The sequence below is a fragment of the Typopeltis vanoorti genome, chromosome 3, assembly GCF_054136105.1.
Source record: "Typopeltis vanoorti isolate ZY-2024b chromosome 3, IOZ_Tvanoo_1.0, whole genome shotgun sequence".
Classification (NCBI taxonomy): Eukaryota; Metazoa; Arthropoda; class Arachnida; order Uropygi; family Thelyphonidae; genus Typopeltis; species Typopeltis vanoorti.
Genome location: NC_143551.1, coordinates 174394429 through 174421587, shown reverse-complemented (window position 1 = coordinate 174421587; position 27159 = coordinate 174394429). Strand labels below are relative to the sequence as shown.

The following is a 27159-nucleotide window of genomic DNA, read 5'->3' as shown; positions in this document are numbered from 1 at the left end:
TCACAAACATCCATGCCCATGACAGGATTCAGACTCACAGCCTGTTGTTTGGAAAGCAGTATTACTTACTACTTGGCCAATTTAGAAGTATCTTACCTATTTGGCCTTCTTCATTGTGCTTACACTAGTTACACCAGCATGGTATCTCTATAGTTCCACTACTAGCCTCCACCGCTTTTTCATTTATGCTTGTAATATTGGTGGTATCTGTCTTCAATCCTGTTGGCTTTGAGGTTATTCTAGTAGCTGATTTTTCACTGTATTTTCTGGTTCCCTGATGAAAAACAGAATGTGCCCTTATTTAACCAGGTAACTTTTCAACTGGCATGATATTTGTTCATGTTGTACCATCATGTTTTTGTGATTAAGTCAACAATTTGGTCAGCTAATTTCCCAAATTTTCAGTCCATCTTTTTTTTTTGTTCATTATCTAGGTGAATATCTAATGATAGGGTGCATTGGCCTGGTTGGCTGAATGGATAGTGTACTTGCTCTCCAGCCAACATGCTGTAGGTTTAAATCCTGTCATGTGGATGGATATTTGTGAATATCTTTAGGTGAGAGATGAATTTCATTGCCAGGTATGAGATCATTGTCTTGCATATTGGAAGTCCAAAGTCTTTAAAAATTTCATATTTGTTCTTTAACACATGCTTTATGTATTATGTAAAAAAAAACATAAACTAAGAAAAGTTTTAAAAACGTAAAAAAATAAAATAAAAAAAACCCTGGACCATCCATGATACTAATGTGCTATGTTTACAATCTCTTGTGTGTGGATGTCACAAAGATGAAAAGGAGGGGGGGGGAGCAGGGAAGAGTAGGCATTAGAGTAGAAGCCCTGGTCAGTTCTCTGCATGCCTTAGAAACTGTATCTGTTCCCTGTTATATCTAGCTTTAACTTTTTAAGTGATGGAGCACTCATATATTCACTTTTATTAGTTAATCTTTTTAAGATCACCTACCAGATATGTGTTTCAATCTCAATAGTTTCCGTTAGTGACAGGTAGAATCTATGATATTAGCATCATTTCACTGTTGAGAGGATTATTCCTGTGATATCTAGAAAAGAGAGTTTGTAGCTCAGTCAGTATTGAGATGCCCTTTGTTTTTTTGGGGGGAAACTCTTTGTTCTAATCCTGTCTAGGATGTACAGAACCTTTATTTGGACTTTTCAGGTGAAGGTAAGAGGTAAGTTATCCAGTCTCTTATAGAAGTGATAGAATTTTTTCTCCCTGAAAATCAGTTTTTTCAGATCGAAAGAAGGCACTCCAGACAGAAAGAACACATGCAATTTACAGACATATTAGATATAATTAACTTTGCTACATTAAGCTAAGTTACTTTGCTGTGACAAGCCATTGAGCCTGCCATGAAAAGGAAGATGGGATATCTGGAAGAGTAAATGCTATAGTCTTCTCTTCTCCACTATTTTCTATCTCATATTTTTTTCTCAACCAACTGGTCTGCCTTAGTCATAGAGAAAAAAGTCTGCCATAAACTCCATCACTTACTCTTTATTTAGAAAACTGTAGTTTATGATAATGAAAAATATATATATGTAAATATAAAAATTTAACAGGTCTCTTAAATATTTTTTTAAAGTAATATTTTGTGTTTTGTTTATGGTAGACAAATTGCAAACTAAATAATCAATAATATAGTTCCCAAAGTAATATTTTTTATAAAATGGTTTATTTTGTTTTTAGATAATTTTTCTATAAAACATATTTTTTGTTTTGTTTTAATTAACAGCTCAATATTACAGATATCCAGGGAACAGGTAAAGATGGGCGTGTTCTAAAAGAGGATATATTTAGGTTTCTAGAAGCAAAGAAATTGAAACAGCAAGGTTAGTAATTATCTAGAGTCATAACGTATAGTACAGTAAAAGTTGTAGTAATGTAATTTATATAACAAGAACTTTATCTCTGAAAAGTCTTATGAAACAAGGCTCAAAATATGCTTTTCATTTGTATATGATGAAATTAACAAAAATCCTTCCATTGTTCAGATTCTTAAATCAGTTTTTTTTTTGTTAGAAACTGTAAATTCAAAGAATTTTTACCTAGAATTTTCAGATTTGATGTTAAGTTAGTTTTCTAAAAATGATATTTTGGAAATGGAAAAAAGAAAAAAAAAAGATTGACCCATACATTAAGCGGCATCTACACAAACATGCCACTTTGCTACACTATTGAGATGATGTGTTCTCTTTTGGCCACATGGCTTAGAGGCTCTTAAGCAGACAGGAATATATTGTGAAGTAGAATTAAAAAAGCCTGGTGGCCATCAGTGTGCCATGCAGCCCTATACTCAGGCCAGTACTGCTTGATTTGTATATCAATGATGGTATATCAAATAAGAAATGATTAACTACTACTACTACTCTCCCTAAGTAAACTAGGAAGAGTAATAGTTAAGTGATGTAGAGATCCTATAGGATAATTTGAATAACTTGACAGTTTGTGCAAAGGATAATGGTTAAAGGTTCAAGGGCACAAGGTGTTTGGGATGAAAAGACAAGCAGTATATTATATAGATGCAAGTTGACAACAAGAAGGTGATGAACTAGGAATTTAGTTTCATATTGCAAAATTGGACAGAATAGCTCAAAGGATCATTTGGGTATTAAAAAAAAAGATAACACTGGCATGTAAAAACAATAGTTATTTTTATGTTTTAAGGCTTTGATTCAGCCACTACTTTGGAATCTGGAAATGATGGAGAGAGAGAGAGAGAGAGAGAGAGAGAATCCAAGGAAAGTGACCAAGATCATAATAGTGCTGTGGAATTCTCCCTATGAGGATAGTTGAAGGTTTATGGAAGTTTAGTTGCAAAGCAGAAAATAGGGATATGATAGAAACATATAAGTTGCTAAAGGAGTTGTATAGACTAAATTGAAAAGAAATTTTTCAGTGCATGACAGAATGAGAGAACACGAGGGTCATTCGAGGATGTGTAAGACTGTGTTTGGCAAGGATGTAAGGACTAAATTTTTTTTGTAGAGTGGTGATTGAATAAAATGAGTTTCCAGAGATAGTAATCAGTGCTTTGTCAATGAATAAATTTAAGGTGAGATATTATAGACATTGTGTGAGTAATGGTTATTGTGAGCCTCTGATTGAATCTTTGGACTTCATGGAGTTGTTCGTGTAATCATAATATTATCTTCATAGTAAATGATTCTCATAATAAAAGCGAGAAATGAAATGTGCAATTAAGTGGGGCAAAGATTGTATTTCTTTAAGAATCTGGATATTTTTTCTGATGTGCCTTGAATATAGGGGATGGTGATAGCAAAGGTTTTTAGAATCTACTGCTGCTTTTAAAAAATCAGCCTAATTGGAATAAATATGATTGCATAAAACTTCACAAATTATGGGAAACACCAATACTTCGAGATCCCAATTTACATCCTCGGCTGCTGATAGGTGTTCATAGAAGGCATCCTACCTAGTTAGGACTCGAGTCTTTTGTCCACGTTTCACTTAGTTATGTGCTTCCTTTGTGTGTGCGTGCGTGCGTGTGTTGCAAGTCTCATTTTGTACTCCCTGATGATGATGTCTCTGTAACTGAGATGAATATTGGAAGAATTAAATACTATTTTTAATCCTTTCCTAGTGCTATTTCACTCCATTAAACTTTTAACATGAGTTTCTCCATAACATCCTCTTTCTCAGAAGTTCCTACATAATTCCATGATTCATCCATTTCATTCCTATTTTATTTATCCTCTGAATCTTGGGAATGCAATCTAGCATTGCCATAAGTAATTTATTCCAGACCAAATCCCAGGCCTACTGATTTCTTTCCCTTTCAACTGATTGAGCCACTGCATATTTCCAGTCTGCTTCCTTAATTTATCTTAGTCCCCTGCTTTGTAATTCCACACACACACACATCTCTTGTTCCACAAAGCTAATACCTGGCTAGCCACTCCTCATATCAAAACCACATGATCGCTCTCCCCAACTGGTGGCATCTTCTATCATCACTGTATGAGATGATTTTATTAAATCTAACCCTTGAGTTCCATGTGTTGCTTTAACTACATGCTGCATAAGATAATTGTTCCTGAGTAGCTTAAGAAATTTGATCTACTTGCTCACACATGATGTTTTCTGCTTCCAGTCAATGCTTCCATAATTAAAGTCACCCATTATTATAATGAGACTGATGAGTGACGTCCCTCCTGTCACTCGCCAGTCTCATCTGTCTGTACATTTCAGAATCATCTCTCTCTCTGCATTCCCTGTCCTGTAGCAACATCCCACTAAATATCAAAAATTTGTGCTAATCTCATCCTCACACCAAATGGCCTCAGAGCCACTATCTTTATTGCTTTCTTTGGTTCCACCTTGAGAGGACATAACTGTTCTGAAATCATCAGAACAGTTATGTCCTCCAAGAGTAATACTCCATTCCTCTTTTATCTTTGTTGTCTTTTCACATTCTGTTCCTGTAAGCACTTTATCTACTGACACCAATGATTTGTGGACTGACTAACTGTATCAAGGCCACAAACTCTGTACACTTATTCTTAACACTACTCACATTGGTTTATAAGCACAGTAGCTTTCCCCTGTTTTTCCTTCCCATAATTCCTTATCCCATCATTTCAGTAAATCTTGTCTTCCTTTTTTCCCTTATCGCACAATTTTGGTATCTTATACTCATGGTCCTACTGTCTAGTTTTCATTTCCCTGACTGACTCTCCTCTCATCAACAATCTACCCAGCTTCACACTTCTGCTCTCACTCAAATGCAGACCATCTGTAGCAAACAGCTCTCTCCTACCTTCACATTTATTTTACATGTCAACAAACTCAAGTCCTCTCTCTGTTTCCCTGCACATTCTAGCTATCATTCTATTCATGATCATTGTGCTTCTTCTCAACTCTATCATACCTTGGTAACACACTCAAAATTCTACTCTTCACACTCTTTTGCTTATAGCAACACTCGCAAATCACATGTGGTTGTATGAGGACGTTGTAATGAGACAAAAATAATTTCCATATTCTTATATATCAAATGTTTGTTTCAATATAGCAATTATCCTGAGTTGTATTTGCAATTTTTGTTATGTGACCTTTGAACTTCAACTTTCTGTCAACCATAGTTCCAAGGTCTTTAGCCCCATCAGTTACTCCAAGCATAATTTCACCACTATAATATGCTGTTGGATAATTTTACACTTACTAACATTGAATTGCCAGTCATTTGTCCACACTTCAGCCTCAAATCACCCTGTAAATGCTCTATATCAGTACCATCTCTAATTGCTCCTCCTATCTTAGCATCATCATCAGCAGACAACTGAAGATCTCCTGTCAGCCCCTTTCAAATATCATTAATGTATAGATTAAACAACGATGGTCCAAGGACTGATCCCTGAGGTAAGGAATCCAATTTTCCTGATTCTTTTTGAATTTATCATGAATGCATTCAGAAAAAGCATTTTTCTTCTGGCTATTTTTTAGGTGTTTCTGTAGTACATTCTATTGAAGCACCACAGAATAATTAATAGCCTTCCAAAGTAAGAAATGCACATTTCTTAGTTTGGAGGGCTTCCTTTGAATTATATTAAGGGTGAAAAAAAAGTGTAAGGAAGACTCTCACCTAATTTGCGATCAGGCAATTTAACTTTTTTACCATAGTTGTTGCTGTGATAATTTAGCATGAGTTTTAGATTTCTTCTTTCTTTTTTTTTTTCCCTTGTGTTTATAGTTCATTGTGGCATGCATTCCTTGCCTGAAAAAAAGGTTAAAATCCCATCTGTGATTGAAGGAATTTCTATGCTTCTCATAGACAAAGCTGAATTAACTAGCTTTAGATGTGGGGTGTCTTTATTCCAACAACTGTAGTTATTCATCTCTCAAATACAAGCAAACTGAGACGATATACATTTAACATACATTCTTGACAGCCCCTCATCTTCAGATTAATAAACTGTGTACTCAATTCTGAAGGATGAAAAAAAAATGAGTTTTTTGAAATGAAATGAAAAAATGAAAACAATTTTTGTGAAATGAATGCTGATCACCATGTAACATTAAACGAAAGGGAAAAAAAATGGAAAAATCATGGAATTTTACTTAAGTATGAAAAAAAAAAAATATATATATATATATATATATATATTGAATATAAATCAACACAATCATAATATCAAAATCTGAATGTGATGTTCTTCCGTAATTTCAGCCAAATTAACATGAAAAGTCCTTTGGCTACCACTGCTTTGCAGTAACACTTATTTTATTTTTACTCAATTTCTGTATGTAGTTTATAGTGATATCATATTGTCTATGGGCCCATTTTTGGATTTTTAGAAGTATAGCTGCCAATCTCTTTTAATTCTTAATTAGCTTCAGTTTTTCACTAATGGGGAAGAATAGTGAATACATCTTATTATTTGAATATGGTGAGCAGATCATGTGTGCAAAAATTCAAATTAATGCCCATTCACATACAGCAGCAGCAGTGAGTAGGTATATAGAAGGAAGTTGCAATGATAGCAAACATACAGAAAGTGAAAGTCAGTATTAGAAACCTGTCATAGTATCAGCTACGATTGTTACTGTGAGTAAACCAAAGGAACTCTCAGTAACGTCACAGGGTACCTCATCTCAAATTTTCTCAGTTATAAAGCATGCCAAGTGCTGCCAATGCAGAATTTCACCTGAAAGTATTAGGTAAAAAAAAAAAAAAAGAAAAAGAAAAAAAAAGAAAATCATTTAGAAGTGTGAATTTCTGTTGAAAATACACATGCCAATTCTGTAGTTGCAAATAATCAATTGCATGTAGATGCAACAAGCAAGTGACTGTTGCATTTTCAGCTTTGGATCTTAATGCTACAAAATTACATCTTTCCTTTTTTAAATTTAACTAAAATCATCGGCATAAAATAAAAAAAATAGGTAAACCTAACACAATAAATTATACATGCTGTTAAGAAGAAATAGTTCTTTTTTATTGTTTTATTTTAGTACATGTATCATACTATAGAAATTTGTGCTTTGACAATTTTTTTCAGATGTACTGCAGTTGGCATTAGCAGCTAAAAATTTGCTTAACATACTCTAGAAATGAGCAGAATTTAAGATGAGATTTCAAGTTGACCATGTTGAAAATTTTCTTATTAATTAGCATTCATAATGGATATGTAGTGCTCCTGCGTCTGTCATGATTCTAAACTTTAAAATCTTGAAAATAAGTTTTAGTTAAAAAATATTTATTATGTGAATTAACAAGAACTAAAAAAAATTACTAATTACCAATGCAAAATATGATTTTATTATGCATAATGTTTTTATCTTATATTCAGTTTGTGTAGAATTGATTTTATAGACTAGGAAGATTTGAGAGAGAAATAATCATTAGTAATATTGCTTCATCATTTTCTTTTAATAAAATTAGCCATACAAGTTTCACCACCATCTAAAGTAACTGCACCTGTAAAGCCTGTCCCATCAGTTCCTGCAATTTCAGTAGTTCAAAAAGATAAAAGAGAGCCAATAAAAGGATTCAAAAGAACTATGGTGAAGACAATGAGCCAGTCTTTACTTATTCCACATTTTGGTTACTGTGATGAAATTGATATGACTTCACTAGTTAAAATGAGGTATATATTGAAGAAAGTAGCAGAGAATCATGGAATAAAATTTTCCTACATGCCTTTCTGTATAAAAGTAAGTACCAAGGATAAAAAGTAAATAAGTTTCAGCATTTCTGTATGTGGTATATCAGTGATAGAGAAAAGTAAGATCTTTAAGTAATTTTTTCAATAATTGAATATTTGTTATAAATAAAAATAGATGCTGGTTCATATTCAGCATTCTTGTAATTCAAATAGGGATTATGAATGTGGTTTATATAGTGGTTGGAAAACAAAAACAAAGGTATATGAAAAATGTTGCTAAGGCAGTTAAAATATAGGAAATATAGGACACAGAGTATTACAACCACCTGTATATTACATAACATTTATTTTTAATTCTCTTTCCTCTTTATAACAATTGTTTCAGACCTTCACTCATTTTCCTGAAAATAAGTTCGGAATGTATTATTATTATTATGGTAGACTATGGAATCAATGAACTCATAGTGGGATACCCACTTAACTAACAACATGTCTATCATGATGAACTTCGAAATTATTTATACTCCCTGCATTCACAGCACATTCCACTTACCAACAACTCCACATAAAAATATTGCTCCTCAACCTTTCTTCACCACATCTTTATACAACTTCCAGAGATGATCTCTTGTTCTTCTCATCTTAACATCCACTCTTTTTATAATTCCTTTTGTATTACTCTGGTAGAATCCCTTAACTAACTTGAAGGTCTCTATCATATCTTTTCCTATCCACCAAACTCTGTAATCCACATTCCCTCAACCACGCTGCATAACCAACACTCCTGATATCACTTTGGTCATTCGTTTTTGAACCCTATCTAATGTTTCTACATCGCAATGAAAACTAGGTGACCAAATTTGAGTGCAATAGTCAATGTATAGTTAGACTAATCCCTTATATAGATGCAACACCTTCTTATCCCTACATGTCAGTGTACTTTTTTTTTTATCATAATAGCAATACTATTATTATTATATAATAAAATAAAAAAAATTTCAGGCCTCCATGGAATCAAAGACTCATTGTGGGAGGTCCTTCCTAGGAAACACAAAGTCTATCAAGCCTCATTGTGGGAGGTCCCTCCTAGGAAACACAAAGTCTATCATACCACTCCTTAAACTCATTGACCATTCTTGCTCTCACTAATCTATCAGGCAATGCATTCCATGGTTCAACCACCCTCCATGCAAAAAAATACAAAAATACAATGTACAGTCTTTGCAACACTTGCAATGTGATGTTGGAACTTTAGTCCACTATCTACCATCACTTGAAGATCCAAAATCTCATCCACTTCCTGAAGTACAGGCCCACCAATATAATACATAGCCTTATATCTCTGCATCTAAGTATAGTACCTTGTATTTATTGATAATAAAACTATAACCCCACTCATATGTCCAAGCTAAGTCTGTTATTCAAATCTTCTTGTAGAGAATTAACATCAGCACTACTGATAATTCTACCATGGCAGCTTGTACATAAGCACTGCGACACTGCAGCACCCCCAAGGGAAAAAAAAAAAAATTAAATTTTGTTTGTGTTTATAAATAATAATAATTCTTACAACATTATATGAATGCAATACAACATGTTAAAGGTTACAGCTTATGTTTTGACATTGATTGAATAGTTAATAATTGGAATTATTCGATTAACACTTAGATTACGAAACTGACCAAACATGTCAGAATTGTCATGTTTGGTCAGTTCCGGCTAGACTCGCCGATATTCATTTGTACTTGTCACTGCACATAACAAGTGAATCTGACACTACTCATTGAGCAGTGTCGCTACAAATAAATTGTATGCTTGCGCACATTATTTCTGTGAGATACAAAACTTTTGTTATTGGTGCGTGTTCATGGTGAGGATGAAATATTTTTGGTGAATCTTATTTTATGCTGTTAAAATAACATATAATTATTTATTTATTTATTATAAATACAAGGCTGAATTATGATGAGTGTCACTGTTGAAAATATGTAAAGAACTATATTTTCTCAATTATCGTTACACAAAACAAATGCACTGCTCAACGAGCAGTGTCGCTACAGACATATTGTATGCTTGCACACATTATTTCTGTGTACAAAACTTTTATTACTGGTGTGTGTGTTCATAGTGAGGATGAAATATTTCTAATAAAGCAATTTTTGTAATATGTAAATTTACTTATTAATAAATTGGTTACTGATTAGGAAAAAATGAATTATTTTTTTTCTTACTTGCCACATAGCAGAAAAATTCCCTTGGATTATCCTTGACTAGACTGACCAATCTCCTCTCATATTCTACTTTTTCTTTTGTAACCATGCTTGCCACTTTTCTGGCCTGTAGTTTATATTCATGTGTCTGTTCATTGCAAACTGTCTTGTACCTCCTCCATAGCAACTTCTTTGGCCACACTGCTTGCTTGATTTCACTGTTCATCCATTTCACTCCTCTATTTATTTGCTCAACTCTTGATATGCAGTTATGCATTGCCTGTGTCAGACACTGCCTTATAATTTCCCAGGCACTGTCAACATATTTTCTGCACAACTCATTAACCCAATGCATTAATGCTAGTTGATTATGGGGGCTTCTTATAATCACCCACCTTATAATTCCACATATATATACCTTTTTGATAACAACCTTTTCCTGTTTGACTACCTTCCAAACAAATAACTTATGATCACTCTCACAAGCAGGTGGCAGTGTTGGTACCTCATTAACAACCACATTCTGTGAGGATGTGACCAAATCCAACACCCAAAAACCTCGTGTTGCTTCCATCACATCCTGGTTAAGATATTTATTAATTATTATTATTATTATTATGTTTTGCCCATATTGTCAGCCTATTTAAATCATCCTGCAAGCTCTCTTCATCACCTTGATTATCTGTTACCTTACCCAAGTTTACATCATCAGCAAACAACTGAATATCTCCCTTCAAATTATTTTCTGTATAATTTATGTGCAAATTAAACAGTGGTGGTCTAAGCACAGAGCCCTGTGGCACACCACTACTCACCTGCCTTTGTCTGGATTCTGTCCTCCATATGCTACTTTTTGGTATCTGTCCATGCGCCACCCTTTATTCATATCACTAGTTTCATATCCATCCCCATTTGTTGCAGTTTGCATAATAGTTTGCATGTTTGTTGCAGTTTGTGTTCATGTGGTATTCTGTCAAACGTCTTTGCAAAATCCAGCAGTAATTGTGTAGTCATTCTCTTTATCCAACTTAGTTGTCACTCTATTATAAAAAGTTAGTAGATTACTAAGACATGACCAACCCTTTACAAAGCCATGCTGCTTCTCATAGAGTATCATATTTTTTCCACCCATTCCTGAATTCTCTTTTTGACCAACTTTTCCAGTGCTTTTACCACCACCACTCCTGAGATACTAACTGTCTATAATTTGCTACCATAGACTTAGATCCTCTTTTATGCAAAATAATTATTTTGCCATCCTTCCACTCTCTTTAAATTTTTCCAGAGCATGAGACTTAAATTAGACAGCCTAGTCAAAGGCATCAGCAGTTCCCCTGCACATTCTCTTAAAGTGTGAGCAAATTATCCCATCAGATCACACAGCTGTGTTTGCATTCAGCTGTATATTCTTAGTATATTCTGCAATATGGTAAGTACTCCAATTCTTCAACCTCTGTTCTCACATCAGTACCTGTCACCTCTGTCATAAAAATATCTTCACTTGGATGATATATCCTTACAAAATGATCACTCATAGCTCAACAATTTCATTTGCCTCCATTACCTCTCTGCCATTTGAATAGAATAACAGTTTCATTTATTTATAAGGATAGCTACTATAATTGTTCAAAATTTGTCCCACCAGTTTCAAAATGTGTTTGTAAATGGAAATATTTGTGTCTTTGAATGTTTTTTTGCATATCAACATCAGATCCAGTCCAGTTGATTTAAATTCATTTTCACTATATTTTTACTCAATAAACTTCAGATTTTTACTTATTCCCAGATATCAAAATCTATTGAATTTAAATTAACAGATGAAAAAAAAAAAATAAACAGCCTGTGATGCATAATTTTATCTACATTCTGTATATAAAACCCTCATTTCTTGAAAAATTATATCCAGTTTGTAATAAATTTAGTTTAATCCTTTATCCAAGTGTGTGTAAACAAAGTTTGCACCTGAAAGTATCTTCAGGACTGGGGTAAAGTGGTACAACACCGGGCTACTCCTTGCAAAGGTGGAGCAAGCTACCAACACTCCTATCTCAGTATCTCCCATAATGCAAAACACATCTCCTTGCGGATATGTATAATGTTATGCATTAAGGGAAGGGCCACTACCAAGACTAGTTTTGACCTTTATTGAGGTCTCTTCAGTGGGAGCCAGGCCCAAGTGGAGATACCAAGGCAGAAGCATTAGCAAGGTCATCTCCTCCTATAGGAGCTGCCAAACGATGTGCCACCTTTTTATTAAATTACTCTGGATTTAGAGAAAGATGTTGAAAGTTTATTTTTCACTTGGTCAGACTATAATAAATTTAGTTTAATCCTTTATCCACGTGTGTGCAAACAAAGTTTGCACCTGAAAGTATCTTCAGGACTGGGGTAAAGTGGTACAACACCGGGCGACTCCTTGCAAAGGTAGAGCAAGCTACCAACACTCCTATCTCAGTATCAATTTCAAAAAAAAAAAAAAAAAAAAAAAAATTCAATATATATTGAATAAAATCTGTTTGGCTTTTTATTCAATACCATAATGTTAAAGTTCAGGACTGTTATTTTATACTGATGTATTTTCAGATGTGAAATGCCACAGTGAAAAATTACTGCATAATTTGTATGCTGCCATAATGTAATATACAGAAAATTACAGCATAGGAGAAATGTGCTGGCAGCAGTATATAAATATTTGTACTCACTTTATTTTCTTTAATTATAGGCTGCATCACTTTGCTTACTTCAATATCCAATACTGAATGCTTCACCGGATGAAAAATGTGAGAATATAATCTATAAGGTAAGAATTTATTTATTTATTTATTTATTAGTTAGTCATGGAAAGAAAAAAAAAAGAAGTAAAGTTGATTGGCTTTCTAGCTTCAAATTTATAATTTTCAGCTAGAATTAGCTATTATATTTTTCTGATGTTAGTTTTCGCAGCTAACTCTTCTCTTTTTTTTCAAGACTACTTAGCAATTTATAGTTAGTTTAGAATTATATAAGTAATTATTGGATCTAAAATGTGGCTGAAGACATTCTTAGTCAAGATACAGTAGATTGCATGGTTGCAATATCAGAACCAAATCTCTGAAGTTTAAGCACTGATGGAACTGATTTTCTGGCTACAACAGTATAGAGTATATTAAATGTCAGTGAAGTCTGATCATTCTGCACCGCCTAAGTCCACTTTTACATTGGTGAGTACATTATTAGCCTTGGATATACAGTATATACTCATTTAATGCATATTAAATCATCAGAATAGAGGTGAAGTGAACTAACATATGCAGGGATTAAGGTGGTATACCTACCCCAAAAGAATGGCCCAGATTCTGTGGTGGTAGGCAGCATTCAATGGTAATGATTCATTGCCCATGCAGTGCATCAGTTCACTTATTTGAATGCTTGAAGTGGACAAAAAATGCTATGTTCAGAATTCAGAGAAAGGATCTAGTTTACTTTTCCTTATTGTTTACAGCATGCAGTGATGATGATGTTAAAATGGAGGATATTATGGATCCATCCAGATGGATTCATCTTACTTATGCTAAATTGAAGCCATTTGACTCTGCTAATCAATTATGAACCTACTAGGAGTTCACTATTGATGAATTTAACTTTCTGATATAGGATTGCTATGGTATTGAACAGCAATTTTTGCTCTCTCTCTCTCTCTCTCTCTCTTTAGGTTTCTGCTTGGTCTTTGATGAGAACCAACAGTTCGAAACAGCTGTCAGGGCCAGTGAAACTAAATTTAAGCACTAATAAAAGGCGAGCATATGGGCTCATGGGTGAAGCTTGTTTCCTTTAAGTAGTGCACACCAAGGCAACTTTTATTTTAAGTTTCTTTTTATATTTGGCTATAAAGTATGGATAGATCCATAATAACTCCATTTCAATATCGTACTTATGCCAAATTGAAGCTTTTTGGCTCTTCACTCTTTTAGTCCTTCTACAGACAATGTCAAACCAAACCAAGCTTTAGGAGGTTTCCATGTCAGCTAGCAAATTATCATGCTATCACTATTCTGTCAGGTGTTACTAGAAAGAATCCAAGTGGACTTTATCCAAGCCCAAGTAGTTAATATGCTGAGGAGTACACTGCTAAGGCCAATTTTCAAAAAAACTGCGTGAAATACTTTCCACGAATGGCTTAGTAAAAATTCATTACTGCATGTTTCATGTCCATTCTGCTTTCAACATTAGGAGAAAGATAGACATCTCATCCTTAAATAATGATCATGAAAAGCCAAGCAAAGAGAAATAGACTACACATGGAAAAACAAATCTTCCAAAACCTTCCAGATTTACTTTTGTTTTATGTAACTCCCATCCATGGAAGATTGTAAACCTGTAATATGTTAGTACAATGGGTGAGCTAAGATTTTTTTAAAAAATATTTTATGTTTATTTATTCTTTATATAATATTTAGTTCCAGCCTGAACGATATTAATTTTCATCTCCAGTGCAGCAAACACACCTACTTTTCATAAGATAATTTAAAATTTCAACTGCAAGCACACATTCCCATTTACAGACTTTTTACCTATTTTCATCTCGAAGGTGGTATTTATGCACATGTTTGCTCTAATGTCCCTTGTTTCCAACTTAATCTTCCCTTTTCATTCAATAAAAATCTTTCTCCATATTATCAAATTCATTTATTGCCTCTGTTAATAGCTCTCCTAATGCCACCAACCAGTCTGAACTTTTTGATTTACCTTTTTTGAACTTTGATTTTTTGCAGTTTTTGAAATGACATTGGCCATAACTTGTGTGCAACTTTGCTTCCGATGGGAAATGCCAGGCAAATAGAAATAGATCACAAACAGGGGAAAAAATCTTCCAAAACCTTCCAGATTTACTCTTTTTTTTTTTTTTTTGTGTAACTCTCACCCATGGAAGATTGTAAACCTATAATATGTTAGTACAATGGGTTACCTTCCTTCTTAACTTTTTCCCAAAGTATTGATCTTGATGAATACAAAACATACAATGCATCCTTTGATTTTTTGCTAGAAAGAGATAGAAGAATGTTGTCCAAACTAGATACCACAAAATTTCTTAGTCCCTATAGTATAATTGATTATTCTGAAGGTTTGTTCTCTTCTCCATAGTTAACTCCTGCCTTTTTATTTCTTTCTATTCAATCACTGTCTGGTTTATTTGTAATGGTGAAACCCGTTAACACCTGATTTCTGTCCAACTGGAAACCTCTTAACTAACAAATGATTACCAGTAAAGATTCTGCACCATTGTTAACCAACAAGGGATTCTCTAACTTATGTTATCCACCTCTGTACAAACACCATGAAATAGTTTTTGAAATCTCAAGGTGGTCACTCAATATCTCTAAGGTGTTTCATTGTTTGGCACAAGAGCCTGTTAAGTAAGCTCTCATCATACAGTATGTCTTCTGATTTTTGCAACTGGGTTGCCATCTTTCTCCTTAGACCCATGACTTGATGGTGAATGGATCTTTATCCTCAGACTTTACAACTATTGCTGGGATTTCTTGCAGCTTCTCTTTCCTATGTATATCAGTGCCCATCTCTGATCGACTTCAAATTCAGTCTGCAATTTTTCTGATGACAGTACACTGCCCTCTTCTTTCTCATTTGACACACCTCTGCACTCTACAAGTTAGCAAAACAACCAGAATAATTCTAAATTCTGATCTCCAAACTATTGGGATTCTAATAACTTATGCCACAAAGGTTGGTTGATTAGTAGAACCTCTGCTACTAATGCAGAGGTTCTACTAATGGCACTGAAACTTGCTTAACTTTTTGCGTGAGCAAAAAGTTAAGCAAGTTTCAGTGCCATTAGTAGTTGGAAGGGGATATTATTCGATGATGTTGGCACACTCTCCCTCAATGAGTCTTTGGACTCCCTGGAGGTGTCACATAATAATAATTATTATTATTAATTTCAGTGCTAATAAAACTCAATTCTGTCTTATTTCTTGCAATTTTTTTTTTTTTTTTTTTTTTCAGTCATACTTTTGACAACACCCAAATCTCTAGAAAAGATTTAAGTTTATCTTCTTCTTTTTGGGATAACTTTAATGTTGAATCTTTCTTTGCATAAACCTCTTACAAATATAGACTCACTTTGACAAACTTGAAGCAACCCCAAGAATAGTTTGTGATGATGGATGGTCCAATACTGACTTTCTTTTGGTATGTCCTTATGAAACTTAACTGTAGTCAGATTTTTTCAGTGGTTTGTTATTAAAATGTGTGTTATAGTGAGAATCCAGTCTTTTTCTTTGTCCTCACCATTATCTTATTTCTCTTGAAGTTCATAATTATCAGGATATTCTGTCCTGGTCAATGTCTCCAATTGGGCAGTTTTAGAGGTCTTTTTTTATAAGGACATCCAGGTTAAACAGGGTCTACCATATCTCCTCTATTCTGTACACACTTCTATTATTACCTTCCACATCATGTGATCTACAGAGCTGTGCCATACTTTCTAAGCTGGTTTTCAGTTATTTTATCAGCAATAGATCTAATTTGAAGCTCCCACAGATGTGTTCATTACACACTTTATCCAGCATAGTAACGCCTCCAGCCCACCTCAGCTTCCATCTCTGTGACATGTTGCTTCTGTTCTTGTTATTTCATAAGGTAGTCAACATTCTGCACCATATATAATGGGAGGTCATACTGCTGTTTTATATATCTTTCCCTTGGCTCGCACTGTCATCCTTCTCTCACATAATACTCCAGACAGTGCTTTCCATTTCATCCAGCTAGTGTTGATGCTGCATTCCATGCCTGCATCGATGGTACTGTCCTTTATGAGGATTGAGCCCAAGTACTTAAAGCTGTCAACCTTCCTCAGTGGGGAATCTTGAAGATATGTAATGCCATTGTTAGAGCCATTCAAAAAATCACAGCACATGTACTCATGTCATCTGTCTGCTAATTCGCAAGCCACCACTTTCCAGTGCTGTCATTCACTTATGTAGCATCAACTGTAAGTCTTCTGGTTCATTGTTCATCAGGACAATGTCATCAGTGTATAAAATATCCCATGGGACACGTCATTGAATGTCTGCTGTTAGATAGTCCATGACTAAGTTAAAAAGAAGTGGGCTTAGCACAGATCCTAGATGTACTCCCACCATGATTTCTAATTCTTTGCTGGTTCTTCTGGGTATCTTACTTTGGTTGTGGCATTCTGATACATGTCTTTCACTTGGTTAGTATAATATTCTGGGACCTTCTGTGATCTCAGTGCATGCCATATTAATTTCCATGGAGCAAAACAAAGGCTTTTCCAAGGTCAACAAATACAAGGTGTAGGGTATTTTTATTATCTTTGTGCCTTTCTGGTAAATTTATAATCAACTGTATGACATCAATGGATGATTCTCCTGAGAATCATTAAATTCATCTTTTGTTAGCTCCTGAAACTTCTGATTAAGCACTTGCTCCCATATTTTGAATGTGTGAGAGATGCGTTTTATGCTTCTATAATTCTCTCAGAGTCACACATCTCTTTATAGAATGGATTTTTACATCAACTTTGTATCATGTTTGGTCTCTAGATCTTGGATTGTAGGTCATCTGACCTGACTAATTATACTATATATCAACTTTTTTTTTTTTTTTTGTGATTATTCTATAAAGAGAGAGAGAGAGAGATGACTAACTTGTGGTCAGATATCATTCTTATCCCAAAGACTGAAAACATAATTCACAAAAACATAATATTCTACATTTTAGTGGAGAAGTAATTAACTTTGTCCTTTAGAATTCACATTGGCTTCTGAATTGTACTATCAGCAGAAAAGATATTCTACTATTGTGTGATTTCTCTAAAAAACATTACTATTGTATGATTGGTATTTATGTAGCACATTTGACTTGACTGAAAAATCACTGATGGGTGGTTCGATATGTAGCACTAACCATTGACCATCTGCATCATTTGAATTTTAAACAATAAAAAAATTAAAATGAAGTGACAATTTAACTTGAGAAATTACAAGAGGAGGACATCTATTATTTGTATTAAATTCATTCAGCTTAATTAACGGAATATAAGGTTATTAGTATAGATATTATTTCTGCTTAAGAGATGCTTGAGGGTCAAAGCTATATAACTGAGAGGAGACCTCCACATAGCCTTTAAAGGAATGAAGAGAACTTACTATCCTTCTGACCTAATGTCCAATCCTCACCTTCTCGTGGTGCACCCTGTTGGGTATCTACCTGGATACTGAACAAACGAGGATGGGCTGGCAATTTGGGATTTAACTGACCAAATTGTATTCTTATTGGCTTAAACCAATATAGAAAATGATGGTATAACTTGACAAAATTTCATGCCGGCTGGAATGTCGCCCGGTTAAACAAGACCCCCGTTGTTTCCGCCAGGGAACCAGGACGAACAGCAAAAAGTCAGCTACTGAAACAAATCTGAAAACACAGCCCAACTCAATATCACCAGAGTTAAAGATCGGTACTATCAACATAAGAAGCCTGAATGGCAAAGAAATCGAGCTAGCTGAGGAATTAGATAAGTACTAGATCAACATAATAGGGGTGACTGAAACAAAAAAGACCAAAACTGGTGAGATCTTTCTGAGCAATAAATACAAAATGATATATTCAGGCAATGACAATCAAGGAAAAGAAGGAGTAGCCATAGTATTCAACACTAAATATGAGGCTAATCTTCTAGATTGGCAGGCAGTGTCAAGTAGAGTGATGTGGTCAAATATAAGAATGGGGAACTGGATAATGAGACTTATTTGTGCCTATTGTCCCACAGAAGGTTCTACTAAGGTAGAAGTGGAGGAATTTTTTGATGCTTTACAAAAAGGCTACTGACACAATGAAAAAGGAAAAGATGGTCCTTGTCATCATCATCATCATATTCCTGCCATGTACCCTCAAGGGGTGTACAGGATATGATAGTACTACATGAAAAAATTACATCATTACTAACTTCCTATCTACAATTTTCCTCCAAATCAGTCTGTTACTTGTCAAGACTCCAACATTATCAGATCTTATATTTCTATCATCTAAGGCACTTTGTACCGTATCAATCCACCTATATCTTGGTCTTCCTCTGGGTCGTTTTCCTGTCAACCTGGCAGAGAACACTTCTTTTGCTAATCTTTTCTTTCCCATTCTATTTAAGTGACCATACCACCTGAGATTAGCTCTGCTAATGCACTCCTGGATGCTGACAATGCCAAGTTCTTTTCTAATATCCTCATTTTTAATATGATGTTGCCATTGATGCCATCTGTTCACGCCTCTAATCTTTATTAGGACTCTCATATCTGCAGTCTCTAGTCTTTGGTCAAGTGTTTTACTTCTGACCCAGCTCTCAGATCCATAAGTTAAAACTGTTTTGAACACTGTCTTGTATACAGCTAATTTAGTGTTCCAACTAATTTCTCTCTTATTCCATATGAATTTATTCATTTGACTTCCCACCATACCAGCTTTGCTGATTCTGTTGTCTATTTCTATATTTAATTTACCATCTTCAGTAAAAATCGTGCCTAAGTAGCTGAAATGTTTTACTTGTTCCACAGGTTCTCCATTCACAACACAGTTGACATTTCAATGATTTTGCCTATTTTCATTGTCTTTGTCTTTTTATTGCTGACCATCATACCATATCTATTACAACAGTTATTCAATAAATTCAATTTAGGATTTATTTAGAAGTATAACATCATCCGCATAAAGCAAAGAGCTGACATTAACATCTCCAATTTTGATATCATGTTTAATACCACTTTCCTTCATGTGATCCATATAGATAATAACAGAAGGGATAATGTCCATCCTTGTCTCACATCAGATTTAACATTAAACCATCTTCCTGTACATCCTTCAATTCTAACTGCTGACTTAAAACTCAAATAAAGACTAAGCATTGCTTGATATAATGCCCCATTGACACCATATAACTGCAGCGTATTGAATAGCTTCTCTCTTGGCACCTTGTCATATGCCTTTTCCAAATCGACAAAACTTAAATACAGATCTTTGATATATTCCCATGCTTTCTCGATTATTTGTCGTAAAGTAAAGATCTGATCCTGACAGCCTCTATTTGGCATGAATCCAGCTTGTTCTTCACCCAGCTTTTCTTCCACAATTCTTCTCAACCGTTTCTCAAGTATACTTGCATAGATCTTGCCAGGAACACTCAGTAGGGAAATATCTCTGTAATTCTCACATTCAGTTTTATTTCCCTTTTTATATATGGGTACTATGAGAGCTCTACTCCAATCATCGGGAATTCGTCCCTCTGTCCAGGCTTTCTGAACTATGCAGTGCAGCCACTGTAAGACTTTTATACCACCATACTTCAGCATTTCTGGTCGAATATCATCTACTCCTGCTGCCTTTCCACATTTCAAGCCTTTGATGGCTTTTTCTACTTCAAGTATGGATATGTATTCTTGACTGCATGCCTGGTCAGAGTTTTTTACCACTGTGCTCTCATCACTGCTGGTTTCATTTATCAGTTTTTCAAAGTAATTACTCCATACTTCAAGGATATCTTTTTCTCCTGTTTTCATGTCACCTTTATCATCTCTAACTCCTTTTACAGCACTCTTTCCTCCATTCCTAAGCTTCTTCAACAACCTCCAGAATACCTTACCTCCTTCTTGATATTTATTTTCTATGTTCTTGCCAAAGTCCTCCCATGATTTTGTTTAGCTAGTTTTACACAGTGTTTCGATTTCTTACATTTGTCTCTGTATTCTCTAAAAGCAAAAGCTGACTTATTTGCCAGAAACTTTTGATATGCTTTCTTCTTTTCTTTCACTGCCTCTTTCACTTCCTGTGTCCACCATGGAGTTCTGATTTTTCTATCCTTGCAGACAACTTCACCACATGCCTCTCTGGCTGAATCAATCAGGGTTTTCTTCAAGGCTTGCCACTGAATCTCCAAGTTTTGGTTCCTATTCTCAAACTCTTTCATTTTTATTTCAATAATCTTTGTGTATTTTAGTCTACAGGTAACATGTGAGAGCTGCTCAACTTTTATTCGCTTTAAAACTTTCTTACATGTTATTCTTTTCAATATGAAATTCAATTTAATCCTGCTCAAGACTAAATAGTGATCACTACCAATTTCAAATCCTCTGTACACTCTGGTGTCCTGCACCAGGGAGAAAACATCACTATCAACAATAACATAGTCAAAGAGACTTTTCTTATTCCTTGCCTCTTCTCTCCATGTGAATTTGTGCACATTTTTATGTTGGAATATGGTGTTAGTAATAACCAGTCCATGTCCTGAGCAGAAATCCAACAGGTATTTGCCATTATTATTAACTTTGCTCTTTTCTCCAAATTTTCCCTAAATATTTTTGTATGTCTGACAATCATTTCCTACTCTGCTATTTAGATCCCCAACAAGGACCAACTTTTCCTTTTTCATTGTGTCAGTTGCTTTTTCTAAAGCCTCACAAAATTCCTCCACTTCTACCTTAGTAGAACCTTCTGTGGGATCATAGACACAAATAAGTCTCATTGTCCAGTTCCCCATTCTCATATTTGCCCACATTACTCTACTTGAGACTGACTGGCATTCAAGAAGATTAGCCTCGTATTTTGTGTTGAATACTATGGCTACTCCTTCTTTTCATTGCCTGAATATAACATTTTGTATTTATTGCTCAGAAAGATCTCACCAGTTTTGGTCTTTTTTGTTTCAGTCACCCCTATTATGTCGATCTGGTACTTATCTAATTCCTCAGCTAGCTCCATTTCTTTGCCATTCAGGCTTCTTACGTTGATAGTACCGATCTTTAACACTGGTGATGTTTAGTTAGGGTTTGTTTTTAGATTTGTTCCAGTAGCTGACTTTTCGCTGTTTGCCCTGGTTCCCTGGCGAAAACAAGGGGGGGCCTTGTTTAACCGGGCAACGCCCCAGCAGGCATGAAATTTTGTCATGTTGTACCATCATTTTTTATTTTGGTTTAACCAATAAGAATACAATTTGGTCAGCTAAATCCCATATTTCCAGCCCATCCTCATTCGTTCAGTATCAAAGTAGATACCCAACAGGGTGCACCACGAGAAGGTGAGGATTGGACGTTAGGTCAGAAGCCCTGGTCGATTCTCTGCATTCCTTTAAAGGCTATGTGGAGGTCTCTTCTCAGTTATACAGCTTTGACCCTTAAGCACCTCGATAGTCCTTGTTGAGGATCTAAATAGCTGAGTAGGAAATGATTGTCAGACATACAAAAATATTTTGGTAAAATTCGGAGAAAAGAGCAAAGCCAATAATAATGGCAAATATCTGTTGGATTTCTGCTCAGGTCATGGACTGGTTATTACTAACACCATGTTCCAACATAAAAATGTGCACAAATTCACATGGAGAGAAGAGGCAAGGAATAAGAAAAGTCTCATTGACTATGTTATTGTTGATAGTGATGTTTTCTCCTTGGTGCAGGACACCAGAGTGTACAGAGGATTTGAAATTGTAAGTAATCACTATTTAGTCTTGAGCAGGATAAAAACTGAATTTCATATTGAAAAGAATAACACGTAAGAAAGTTTTAAAGAGAATAAAAGTTGTGCAGCTCGCAGATGTGAACCGTAGACTAAAATACACAAAGACGAAGAAAAAATGAAAGAGTTTGAGAACAGCAACCAAACTTTCCAGATTCAGTGGCAAGCTTTCAAGAAACCACTGATTGATTCAGCCAGAGAGGCATGTGGTGAGGTTGTGTGCAAGGATAGAAAAATCAGAACTCCATGGTGGACACAGGAAGTTAAAGAGGCAGTGAAGGAAAATAAGAAAGCATATCAAAAGTTCCTGATAAATAAGTCAGCTTGTGTTCTGAGAGAACACAGAGAGAAATGTAAGAAAGCTAAACACTGTAAAACTAGCTAAACAAAAGGCATGGGAGGACTTTGGCAAGAATATAGAAAATAAATATCAAGAAGGTGGTAAGATATTCTGGAGGTTGTTGAAGAAGCTTAGAAATGGAGGAAAGAGTGCTGTAAAAGGAGTTAGTGATGATAAAGGTGACATGAAAAAGGAGAAAAAGATATCCTTGAAGTATGGAGTAATTACTTTGAAAAATTACTAAATGAAACAAGCAGTGATAGCACAGTGGTAAAAACACTCAACAGGCATACAGTCAGGAATACATATCCATACTTGAAGTAGAAAAAGTCATCAAAGGCTTGAAATGTGGAAAGGCGACAGGAGTAGATGATATTCGACCAGAAATGCTGAAGTATGGTGGTATAAAAGTCTTACAGTGGCTGGAATGCATAGTTCAGAAAGCCTGGACAGAGGGACGAATTTCCGATAATTGAAGTAGAGCTCCAATAGTACCCATATATAAAAAGGGAAATAAAACTGAATGTGAGAATTACAGAGGCATTTCCCTACTGAGTGTTCCTGGCAAGATCTATGCAAGTATACTTGAGAAACGGTTGAGAAGAATTGTGAAAGAAACGCTTGGTAAAGAACAAGCTGGAGTCAGGTCGAATAGAGTCTGTCAGGATCAGATCTTCACTTTACGACAAATAGTTGAGAAAGCATGGGAATATAACAAAGATCTGTATTTAAGTTTTGTCGATCTGGAAAAGGCATATGACAAGGTGCCAAGAGAGAAGCTATTCAATACCCTACAGTTATATGGTGTCAATGGGGCATTATATCAATTGGTACTTAGTCTGTATTTGAGTTTTAAGTCAGCAGTTAGAATTTGAGGAAGTACAGGAAGATGGTTTAATGTTAAATCTAGTGTGAGACAAGGATGTACATTATCCCCTCTGTTATTCATTATCTATGTGGATGACATTATGAAGGAAACTGGTATTAAACATGATATCAGAATTGGAGATGTTAATGTCAGCTCTTTGCTTTATGCGGATGATGTTATACTTCTAAATAAATCCGCTACAAGTTTGCAAGATTCCCTGACTAAATTGAATAACTGTTGTAATAGATATGGTATGATGGTCAGCATTAAAAAGACAATGACAGCGAAAATAGGTAGAATTGTTGAAAATGTCAACTGTGTTGTGAACGGGGAATCTGTAGAACAAGTAAAACATTGTAGCTACTTAGACACGATTTTTAGTGAAGATGGTAAATTAAATATGGAAATAGACAACAGAATCAGCAAAGATGGTATGGTAGGAAGTCAATTGAATAAATTCATATGGAATAAGAGAGAAATTAGTCGGAACACTAATAAATTAGCTGTATACAATACAGTGTTCAAACCAGTTTTAACTTATGGATCTGAGAGCTGGGTCAGAAGTAAAACACTTGACCAAAGACTAGAGACTGCAGATATGAGAGTGCTGAGAAAGATTAGAGGCGTGAACAGATGGCATCAATGGCAATATCATATTAAAAACGAGGATATTAGGAAAGAACTTGACATTGTCAGCATCCAGGAATGCGTTAGCAGAGCTAATCTCAGGTGGTATGGTCACTTAAATAGAATGGGACAGGAAAGATTATCAAAACAAGTGTTCTCTGCCAGGTTGGAAGGAAAATGACTCAGAAGAAGACCAAGATATAGGTGGATTGGTACAGTACAATGTGCCTTAGAGGATAGAAATATAAGATCTGATAATCATAATATTGGAGTCTTCACAAGTAACAGACTGATTTGGAGGAAAATTGTAGATAGGAAGTTAGTAATGATGTAAATTTTTCATGTAGTACTATCATATCCTGTACACCCCTTGAGGGTACATGGTAGGAATTTGATGATAATGATGATGGTCCCAAAATTTTAGCCGGCCTGGTTTGGCAAGTGGTTAGCATATCCACTGTGCAGCCAAAAGGCTGTGGGTTTGAATCCTGCCGTGGGTATGAATGTTTGTGATTGTCTGTGAAAGTACTATTGGTGGTGGTGGTGGGCAGTAGATTGCATTGGTGTAGATAATGATGGTAGTTGCAGTTCACTGTATTTGGTGGTTTGAGTGGAGACACAGAGTTGTGGAGTGGGTGCCTTCCCTCGATGAGTCTTTGAACTCCTTGGAGGTATCACTTGATAATAATAATAATGACTGGTTCACCACCTGATTTTACTCTGATCTCATCTTCACCTGGTGTTTTTTTTTTTTTTTTTGACGGTCTGGCACAAAGGCTTACTAGGCAAACTATCATCATTTGGTCTGCCCCAGCAGGACTTCTGTAGTTGGATTGTCAGCCCTCTGTCTGGACGTGCACTATGCGTGGTGATGGATGGTTCCTTATCTTTCCACCATTCAAATAATGCTGGGGTTCCACAAGATTCTGTCCTCTCACCAACCCTCTTCCTGCTACATATTAATGACCTACTTCTAAATACAATATAAGAGTCCGAAAACAAAAGGCATTAGCACTCTTTGGTACTATGACTCCCATATGAAATCCTCTCTTGTTTGCTTGGAAACCAAAATTAGATTTTTTAAGGCCACTGCATGTGCTATTTTTCTATATGCATCTGAAACTTGAACCATCTCTACAGCAAATAGCTGAAATCTCATTAACAGATTTGGAACTATATGTCTTAGAAAAATTCTTCGATATATATGGAGAGATAGAATCTCCAATGATAGAGTTCTCTTGGAAAACTAATCAAATTCCTCTACTATTGATCACACAACAGTCTCAATAGAACTGGATTGGAAATCAGCTGAGAAACCCAATTGCTGCTTATCATGAAGCGCTCCTCCTTTATGATCCTCCCATAGGTAAAAGAGGGAGGGTAAGACCTAGACAATAGTTCTATAGTTCGTCCACCATTTGTAGGTCTCTGCTTGGCGTCTTGCCAAGAATAGTCGATTCATGCTGAAGGGGAGAAAGAAATGAAGGACGTATAAATTGGTCGCCAACATGCAAAATCACGTGCTTTATAGGTAAAATTTTCCAACTGTTATACAAGCAACATAGTTAACTACAATAATCAGAAAAGAGAAGTTAATTTTCCGACCTGTAATAATAAACAACTCATCCCACAATACGGATTGATTACCCTATTATCGGAATGGATTCTCCTTTTTCTGACATGCGCAGAAGTGTCGAAGGATCTCTAATCGGTGGGCGAACTATATCAATATATTAATCATATCATATCTCCCAACAACCCGATAACTGTCAAGGGCATCTATATACTTGCACAAAATAGGACTCTATGGTGAGAAATAATCACGTCACTTGTAAATTTTACTCATTGACTCCCTTGTCTCTCTGTTTGCTTTATGTAAAACTTGAGGTAAATAAAAGATGATGATTGGGGGGGGGGGGGCACATTGCAAAAGTAGCTAAATCAGCTCATCAACTCACTTGGTTGTTGAAAAATACCTTGACGAGCAGAGACAAGCAAGTTGTTGTACCTCTGTACCTAGCCTTGATAAGACCTCATCTCGACTACTGTGCCCAGATTTGGTCACCTAGGTTCCTTCTTGATGGGGAGGAGGTGGAGAGGATCCAGAGGTGAGTGACTAAGAGGATAGTGGGTCTATGGAATGAACCATATGAGAACAGGAAGATTTGTGGGTTGCAGAAATTAGTTGATAGGTGGAAAAAGGGAGATATGATTGAGATATTCAAATTGCTAAAGGGTTTCTATAGGATTAATTCAGAGGATATTTTTGAGATCAGGACTGGCGGTGAGAGAACTAGGAGACACCTATGGAAGCTGGCAAGAGTGTGGTTAGCAGGGGTGTTAGAGCTGGGTTCTTTACTTTTAGAGGGTAGTGGTTGACGAGTGGAATAAGTGAGTGGTAAATGAGTGGAATAAGCTGCCAGAGTCTGTTGTGGGTGCTATGACGGTGAGTGAGTTCAAGGCAAGGTACGATAGATACTGTGAGAATGTCGTATAGTTGTGTGGACATGATGTTTAGGGCCTCCCTCGATGAATCTAAGGACTCCCTGGAGTCGCCCGTAATAATAATAATGATGATGACTCAGTGTGGTATACAGTTTGCAAATGAGAGCACATTGCACTCCTCGCTTTCATTTGATAAAACCTCACTCTGCACAACTCACCTCAACCTACAGAACGTCAACCACTACCTCTCTCAATTTTGATCTCCAAGCTATCCTCCAATGGGAGGTTCAGATAACCTCGTCAACTTCAATGCTAATAAAACCCAGTTCTGTCTTATCTCTCATAAAAAAGAACAATTTTTTCCAAGTATTATCTTGCAACACTCAAATTTCCAGACAAGATGAAATATCTCCTCTTGGAATCACCCTGACATCAAGCCTCTCCTGGCACTAACACTTCACAACCATTGCATCCTCAGCTTCTTAAAAACTAGGATTTCTCTTTC

The 27159-nt window shown here is 35.5% G+C and overlaps 1 protein-coding gene across 1 annotated transcript in view; it reads left to right on the top strand.

Annotated features, from left to right (window-relative positions):
* Positions 1 to 27159, top strand: part of Dbct (Dihydrolipoamide branched chain transacylase E2) — a 101794-nt gene that overhangs the window by 53769 nt on the left and 20866 nt on the right. Inside the window, exons 6-8 of the mRNA XM_090416208.1 lie at positions 1756 to 1852; positions 7426 to 7697; positions 12581 to 12658. Of these exons, the coding sequence (XP_090272334.1) occupies positions 1756 to 1852; positions 7426 to 7697; positions 12581 to 12658 (447 nt within the window). The remainder of the gene's footprint in view (positions 1 to 1755; positions 1853 to 7425; positions 7698 to 12580; positions 12659 to 27159) is intronic.